An 8726-nucleotide genomic window follows, 5' to 3' on the forward strand; every position below is an offset into this window, starting at 1 on the left:
CAGTTAAGCATTAAGTCTGAAACAAGACATGTCGACTAAAAACGTCACGATCGAAACAACTTCTTGAAGACAACATTTTCAGAGTCTTCCTGGGGTTTGCCATCTTTCTGAGTGATAAGAACTTGGGTAACACCAGTTGTGGCCTTCACTTTGGATATGGCGAGGTACCTGTGTCCATCACGGAGCACTCGGCTTGGTAGATATAGACCAACCTTGGAAAATGTTTGGCCTCGACTCTTATCTATAGTCATGGCGAATGCAAGCGTGAGAGGGTACTGTGTACGCCGCAATGAGACAGGAAAACTTTCCGCAGCGAACATATGCGTCTTAGGGATCAAGAATTCCGCATAATAATCCATAGGTGTTGTAAATTTAACCGTAAGCAAAGAATCACCCACCTTAGTAATTTGAAGTCTTACCCCAGTAGATAACCCACGGCTAGGATCAATGTCCGCAAGTAACATGACGGGAGCACCAACCTTTAGTCTCAGAACCTGCTGAGGCAACCCGGGGACTATGCAGCTACCAAACATTGACGGAGGTAGCTGCATAGAAGTAGACTCGCACGATGCCCGAGATAACTTTATGATAATTTTAACATATACTAGGTCGTAGCGTGGGTTTATTTGATATATTTTGATGAAAATTATATATAATTGATGACGGTAATAAAATATTATTTTATAAAAAATTTTAAATTAGTATCAAGGAAAAAAAATTAAATTTCAGATACACATTTTTAAAAAATATAAAAATCAGTTGTGTTATAAAATCAAATCTGATAAAAAAATCATGAATTTAACTCGACGTCGAGGCAAGGCGAATCAAACTGATGACCTCACATATCCTAAACAATTTTTATACATGGTGAAACTAAATACTTGAAATTCAACAGATCAGAAAAATGGAACAATTTTATCATCATGAATTTAACTCGTTTTCATATTTATTGATCACTATGACCTATGTTTTCGTGGTTTTTATTCCATGTTTTCTTATTCTTCATATTCTTTCTTGTCATTTTCATTGTCAAATTTTGGGGTAATTGTCATCGTTACTTTTACCGTCTGGTTCTTCGTTATACTATTTTTATTCTTCTTCCTCGTCAACTTCTTCACATTCTTCCACTGAAAAACATTTTTTTTAGACTACCACACAACTTGTTAACCCATCAAACTCCAAGAACAAAATCATTTCTTTTCTCATAAAAATAAAAAATTAATAAATGAATATCAACTCATCTATAAAATCTTACACAAAAAATATATTTTACAGCTCATAAGAAATAAAAAGCACAAACGTAGATAAATAAGATAATTTATGTATTACATCAATATTTATAATATTTTAAATTTTTAAAAGGTTTCAAAATATAAAATTTGAACCTTTTAAAAAGTTTCAATATTATAACTTTTAAAAGATTCTAATATATTTTTTGAAACTTTTTAATGTTTTAGTTTGATCAAATAAAAAACTGGATCAAACCGAATAAAACTATTAAACTAGGATGCCTGATAAATCAAGCTTTTCTGCTCATTCGTTGTTGAAAGCATATTAATCTTATTTATAATGGTTCTGAACCATTGTCTAAAATTTTTCTAGCCGATGTAGGATATTGTACATAGTTCTTTTATTTCCATAAATTTAAAATTTTCCTTTTTAGCTCCTACTTTTTATTAGTATAGATTTAAAAATTTTCTTTTTCTAAAAATTCTGTAAATTTAAAAAATGTTAATGAATGACATGTCAAATTCTGATAGGATGTTTAAAATAATTCTTAATATTGAAAATTCTGGAAATTTTAAAAAATGTTAATTAGTGAGATGTCTAATCTCTATTGGTGGTTTAAAATCCTAGGTGGACAGCTTAAGAAGCTTATAGCTCCTACTTTTTATTAGTATAGATTAGATTTATTAAAATATTTAAAATTTTATATTTTGTGTTTCAATAAATTATCTTATGTTTGTTATTTGTTTTTTTTTTAAATAAGTATTCACAGTCACTTAAAATGAATGACTATTGATTAGTTAATCATTAAACTCAACTTTTTTTGTTAATATGAAAGGACTTTAAAATATTTAGTTTGTATCCCATAATATATAGAGCTCTTTATGTTTTGATGCACAATCAAGACGTACAAATATTTTTTACGTTGGGAAAAGAACATTGGTTACATATTAAATAAAATGCAGCTGGGCATGAACATTATGTGTTAATTTGTTCGCTTTAACATAATCTATAAAAACATCAATATCTTCTAAAAAAGACACCTCCAAGAAGGACGAGACAGTAGCTTGAATTTCTCAAATAACTTCTTCTTGAGCCGAAACGCATGTTCTTCCTTCATTCTCTGTGTAATTAATTCAATTAATTAGATAACTAAAGGTAGCATAAATAATTTTGATATTTATATATTACCAGCATGATTCACACATGCTTGAAAGTTTTATTATTATCATTTGAATGTTTCAGCAATAAAATATTTTAATCTTAATGAATTATACAAATGACTCCAAATGCATTTGTGTTGTAGAAGTTGAGTTCTTTCTGTTTCTTGATTAATTGCATTTGGAAAAGAAAGTTCTCTGTTAGATAATTCTATATTTTTATCACGTACTTTATATCTATTAAACATAGTAAATGCAAACTGATTTTTGGTTTAGAATTGAGTAAAAAAGTGTTATTAATATATATTGATATATTATTAATGTGTGTATATATATATATATACATGTTGTATTATACTTAAAATGACCAACGAAAAAGAGTAAAAACATACCATCATATTATCGAGTTACTTTTTTTAGTGTTAACTATATAACCTAAGAGAACATAAAATAATTATTCACCAGACAACCTTTTTTTTCTTCTTTGTTTTATTTCTAAAATCATGTGATGGATGGAAGAAGTGATAACTTAAATCTTCCTATTTCTCCAAGATATTGTTATTCAATTGGGATTAGCTTAGGGTGATCTTGGATCTTTCGACTTGATAAACACATGGTAGAGGTGAGCCTTGTTAAATGCGTATTGATGAAACTTGCACACATGGTCAAATTCCATTGCCTTGCTCTGCTTGCGGGTAAGCACTATCATCACATCATCAACAATCGATCATGGCTAGGAAAAGTAAAGGAACATATGAGAAGAGAAAATAAGTGCATACATAGTATAACCCAAACAATAATGTTGTGAAAAGAAATTAGATATTAGTTATATTTTAAGGAAATAATTAAGACTAAATTGTGTAAGTAAATAAAAACTGAATTTGGAAGAATCACATGGCTTTGGAAACCCATATCATGAGATATATATCACCTAGACGTCCAAATCTTCCTCGACCCTAAACCCTAAAGCATCGCAAAACCTTTCTCATCAGAAGTCATAACCTATAAATAAAATAAAGGACCATGGAATTGGTTATCAGAAAGAAAGTTAATAAATACATACAAGCACTGTTGTAACGTTAAGGAACAAATTTTGAAGTAATAGTATTCGAAACAGTTAATATTTGTTTAAACTCATTTTCATGGGTAATACATACAAACACACTTGTATAAAATATAGCATGGGTAATAAGTAGCATAAATATTGTGACTAAGATATAAAATCTATTAGAGTTTATGAATTATGATCTAAAACTAAAATTTTAATATTAAAAATTTATCAAATGGATAAAAAAAAATCACAATATTGATATACAAAATAGGCATTCGAAACAACATTTACCAACATTTATAAGTGAGAGTGTCTTATTTGCCTAAGACCTTCTTCATCTAACTCTTTCTAATGGATAACCACATTTCACATGTTCACTTCTATATATGCTCCAAAATTTCGACTCAACTTATTTATTTCAAAACCTACAAATGTCTCGTAAAGGAAAAAGTTAAATATTACTATATTTAGAAAATTATGTGAGAGGTAGATATGATGTTTGATGAAAACTTTGTCTAGCTATTTATAGATAAATTTGTAGTAGTATGAGAGGTTTTTCAGTTTTTTTTGGTCAAACATCATGGGAGTTATGGTTACATTCAAAAGAATAAATATATCATAGGTTTTGTTTGTGTGTTTTTTTTTTTTTTTTTGTAAAACACAAATTAGATTGCAATTAATACATTAAAGTATATTCATATGATGAAATATTTGTTTTAATTTTTTTTTCAAACATCATGGGAGTTACATTTTAAATAATTAATATGCAATAAATTGTGTTAATGATTACTAATAAAGAAAAATAAAATATCATATTGTTTTATATCTTAAATTGTTTTAGAATAAATTGATTTGATCTTTTGGCACAAAAACTGTGAAACAAATATTATAATTTTTTTGTCAACAAATAATTATTATAATGTTATAATATTTTTATATCTTGAAATTAGTAAATAATTTAATAACCATCACATTATATTTTTCCGAAATTATGATATTAATATTTAAATCTTTAATTATCGGAAATCTATTTTGTCCAAAATTTATAATATTAATATTATTTTTATTTGCAAAATTATAATGTTATGGTAATTACATAAAATATTGATAAATGATACCTATGCATTATAATGTTATGTTAATTATATAAAATATTGATAAATGATATCTATATATAATAACTAAAAGGACATTGCATAAATGCCAATATATTTTTTAGTACTGAAATATCATTTAAATTTAGTAAATATAAAAAATAATGTATGTACTTTTGAGAAAAATAAATTAAAAAAAATTAATAATTAAAAAGTGAGGATAGATGTCGAAAATATATGCTGCCAAATGTCGTCGTGTTATGCAAAATTAGGAGAAAACCTTCTCATATTATATAAGATTGGGTTTCTTGATTCATGTTCAGGAGCAATACAGTCATCGCTGTAACATAGTTTCTCTTCACCTTATGTTATGAAATTTAAACAAATCGGTAGTTAGGTGGCTATATATAGTATGGAAGAAGAAATGTATATATATTTATTAAAAAAACCGGGATATTATATTACCTGGTAAAAAGTGAAAGCATATAGTCATTAATCTGATCGACCTCCTCATCAGTATGACACAAAATGACCTTGTCGCGACAAAACCTAGGATCATAGGAGGACGCTGGAGCAAAAGAGTCACCATAAACTTCCTTCACTATTGTTTTCATAAAATCAGGGCACTCAATATTCGACACCTCTTTAGGGATATCAATATACGCGTCACCATCGTCGATCTTTTCATCACTAGTAATATCCATAAGCCATTTAGAGAAAGCTTCATTTATTCTCGTGTGAATTTTTGTCCCCTAGATAAGATAGAAATTAATTAAACAGACAATATTAGAGCCAGGGAACAATATCGATCGATTAATTACTACTATGTATCAAAGTAGCCAATCATTATGCTAAATATATATGTAAATTACGAAACTTGCACGCATGTTAAACAACACTAGATCTCTAACCAAAAATATGATAATTAATGATTTGATGAGCGTATAGTATGATAAATTTAATTCAGATTCAAACCATACCGATGATGATTCGAGTAAAACCATCTCGATCGACTCTCCTAATCTTTTCGTCACTCCCTCCTTCCACATCCTCATTAGCTGCACTTTGATCTTCCATGGCGTCTCATCGATACGAGCAACAGAAGAGCAGGGTTTGATAAATAGGGCCATTGCAGATCTTGACTGTCGTACAACAGAGATAAAAGAGAGAGATAGAGGCGATATAGTAAATTATAATTAAGGGTTTAGAATAGGGACATGTAAATTTGAGATTTGGGTATATATACTATATACAAACCCTATTTCTATTTATTAATAAGTATGTTTTAGGAAATTTCCATAAATAAAGTCTATAGAAAGAAGTTGATATATTCCTAATTACTTACACATATATGTTCTGTTTATACTAGTAATGTTATATTTAGGGTTTAAAGTCGTATATCCTAAAATTGTATCAACTTCGTAATTAGATGATGATGGAGTATGTAGAAAGCTTGAAGAGTGGAAGCTGTAGAGAAAAAATCATAAGAGAGAAGAGAGCGCTGGAACAACAGCATAGAGTCTGTAGAAGAAATGAAAGAATTTTCCTAGTAACTACTGTGTTACCGTGAAGAACAAGAAGACACTTGTTTCAAGGTGTGTATTGGTTCAAAGGATTAGTTTTCGATGTGTATTGGTTCATACTAAATACTGAAATTAGATGTGATATGTTTTTAAAAGGTTCAAATTTTATATTTCGAAACGTTTTAAAAGTTTAAAATATTAGAAATATTGATGTAAAACATAAATTATCTTATTTATTTACGTTTGTGCTTTTTATTTCTTATGAGCTGTAAAACATATTTTAGTGTATGATTTTATAGATGAATTGATATTCTTTCATTAATTTTTTTTTATCTTATTTTTTTTTATGAGAAAAGAAATGATTTTGTTTTTGAAGTTTGATGGATTAACAAGTTGGGTAGTAATTTAAAAAAAAAAAGTTTTTCAGTGGAAGAATGTGAAGAAGTTGACAAGGAAGAAGAAGAAAAAGAGTATAACGAAGAACCAAACGGTAAAAGTAATGATGACAATTAACACAAAATTTGACAATGAAAATGAAAAAAAAGAATATGAAGAATAAGAAAACATTGAATGAAAAAACACGAAAACATAGGTGGTAGCGATCAATTAAATATGAAAACGAGTTAAATTCATGATGATAAAATTGTTTCGTTTTTCTCATGGTCAAAGAAATGGTTTATGATATGTGAGATCATCAGTTTGATTCGCCTCGCCTGGACGTCGAGTTAAATTCATGATTTTTTTATCAGATTTGATTTTATAACATAACTGATTTTTATATTTTTAAAAATTGTGTATCTAAAATTTTTTTTTTTTTCTTAATACTAATTTAAATTTTTTTATAAAATAATATTTTATTAGTGTCATCAATCATTTATAGTTTTCATCAAAATATATCCAATACATCCATCCGTGGTTGGATAATTGCTTGTGGTGTGAGAACACCTTCGATTATTACGCAACCCGACCAATTCGACGAATCTGATACATTTTACTCATTCCTTCTTTTTCTTCTTCTTCTTCTTCTTCTTCTTCTTCTACTTCTACAACACAAGATTCTTTCTCTTCCAATCATTTGCTAAACTTTTCTGAAAATACAAAAAAAAAAAAGAAGGTAAGAACCATCATCATCTCTTACTTGAAAGATTCATTCTTTTTTTTCTAGTTGAATCTTCTTCTTACTTTTTTTGTGATTCTAATCTCCGGTAATATAAAAAGACTCTTACTTTATGAAATCTTCTATTTTTCTCATCTTGTGGTGTGTTTTTCACCAGGAATTATGACTAGTCTCAGAGCTGGAACGTTGGTGGTTCTTCTTTTGTTGGGTTTGATCTTGGTTTCTGACGCTAGATCTTTCGTTGACTCCACCACCACCCTCTCAGGTAAAGACCATCTCTACTCATTCATGCTTGATTCTATATCAAACAAGCTTGCTCTTTTATGGTTTAATTTTGATACTTCGTAATGAAAAATAATTGATTTATGTGGATGGGGAGTTGAAGTAGATGAATGGTTCAGATAGTTTTGTTTAAGATTTTTCAACTAATCTTTTTTTTTTTTTTTGTCTTTTGGGTAGAGCAAGTTTCCAACAAGGAAGAGGTTTGCACTCTGTGTGAGGAATATGTTACTGATGCTCTCACCTACCTTGAGAAAAATGTCACACAAGCCGAGATCATTGATGATCTTCACGAACGTTGTTCCCAATTGCGTGGATTTGCGAAGCAGGTTCTCTCCTTTTGCTTGATGCTGAACCTTACATTTTTTTCTATATATTTTTGCTTCAGACTGGTTTTGTTTTGTTAATACAATATATTCAATTGTGTTGAGTAATAGTATGTTTTGATTTGGTTGATGCAGCAGTGCATAACTTTGGTTGATTACTATGTTCCTATCTTCTTCTTACAACTGGAGTCGTTTCAACCTCACTATTTCTGCAAGAGGTTGAATCTTTGTGGCAAAGTGGTTGCTCTTGTTGAAGATGTCCGTCAGGACAGTTGCGGTGTTTGCCACAGGACTGTTTCTGAGATTCTCATCAAACTTCAAGATCCTGACACACAGGTTCGTAGTAACTACAACATGATGACTTTGTCTCTTCTCTACTCTTATCACGGGATTTATTTTGTCATTTATGCATTCTGTGTCATAGACTCATATCACACTGATCACAGTCCAAGCTGCTATGCACTTGTGTAGTCTAGTTTGCTTTGTTATTATTTTCTAAGATCAGTCTCAAACAGTTAAATGTGAAATTCTCAGGGATCTTTTTAGCGAATCCTCGTGAAGACTTTTCTTATACTGATGATGAGTTTCTTATACTGACTTTGTTTTTTATCTTCGATTAACCAGCTGGATATCGTTGAACTGCTTCTCAAGGGATGCAAATCGTTCAAGAACTACGAGAAGAAGGTTAGAATGATCAACTCAAAATCCATGATGACCTTGCCTTAATGTGTTTATCATTCAACCATTTCTTTCTGTTTTTATGGGGTTGGTGTTCTTCTTAAACTTGTTGCAATGCAACTGCGTGATCACATAGTAGTTAGTCGAGGCTTTTGTCAATTAACGGAGTTGTGTCTTGTGTTAATTACAGTGCAAGACGTTGGTGTTCGAGTATGGACCTCTGATCCTAGTAAATGCAGAGGAATTCCTAGTGAAAAACGACATCTGCACA

At 29.6% G+C, this 8726-nt stretch overlaps 2 protein-coding genes across 4 annotated transcripts in view; one reads left to right on the forward strand and one right to left on the reverse strand.

Moving 5' to 3' along the window:
• LOC104784018 lies at positions 45-5609 on the reverse strand. The gene is made up of 3 exons (XM_010509100.1): positions 5508-5609; positions 5066-5284; positions 45-545 (listed from the first exon to the last, which is right to left on the reverse strand). Exons 1-3 carry the CDS (start codon positions 5607-5609, stop codon positions 45-47), a joined length of 822 nt encoding a protein of 273 aa, XP_010507402.1.
• The window catches only part of LOC104781004 (prosaposin), a 2729-nt gene continuing 976 nt past the window's right edge, over positions 6974-8726 (forward strand). Inside the window, exons 1-6 of one of the 3 annotated variants that reach the window (XM_010505565.2) lie at positions 6976-7169; positions 7330-7437; positions 7632-7780; positions 7916-8113; positions 8402-8461; positions 8646-8717. In XM_010505565.2, the coding sequence (XP_010503867.1) occupies positions 7335-7437; positions 7632-7780; positions 7916-8113; positions 8402-8461; positions 8646-8717 (582 nt within the window). In that variant the 5' untranslated portion in view covers positions 6976-7169; positions 7330-7334. Of the gene's footprint in view, positions 7170-7329; positions 7438-7631; positions 7781-7912; positions 8114-8401; positions 8462-8645; positions 8718-8726 lie in introns of all 3 variants that reach the window. The other 2 variants (XM_010505564.2, XM_010505566.2) reach the window with 2 other exon arrangements.

Source organism: Camelina sativa, chromosome 4, assembly GCF_000633955.1.
Source record: "Camelina sativa cultivar DH55 chromosome 4, Cs, whole genome shotgun sequence".
Taxonomy (NCBI): domain Eukaryota; kingdom Viridiplantae; phylum Streptophyta; class Magnoliopsida; order Brassicales; family Brassicaceae; genus Camelina; species Camelina sativa.

Coding starts and splice junctions, on each gene's coding strand:
- LOC104784018 (XM_010509100.1), bottom strand. CDS start 5,609: ATGGAAGATCAAAGTGCAGCTAATGAGGATGTGGAAGGAGGGAGTGAC. Junction 5,285..5,507: donor CTCGAATCATCATCGGTATG/GTTTGAATCTGA, acceptor TATCTTATCTAG/GGGACAAAAATTCACACGAG. Junction 546..5,065: donor CTAGGTTTTGTCGCGACAAG/GTCATTTTGTGT, acceptor ACTTCTATGCAG/CTACCTCCGTCAATGTTTGG.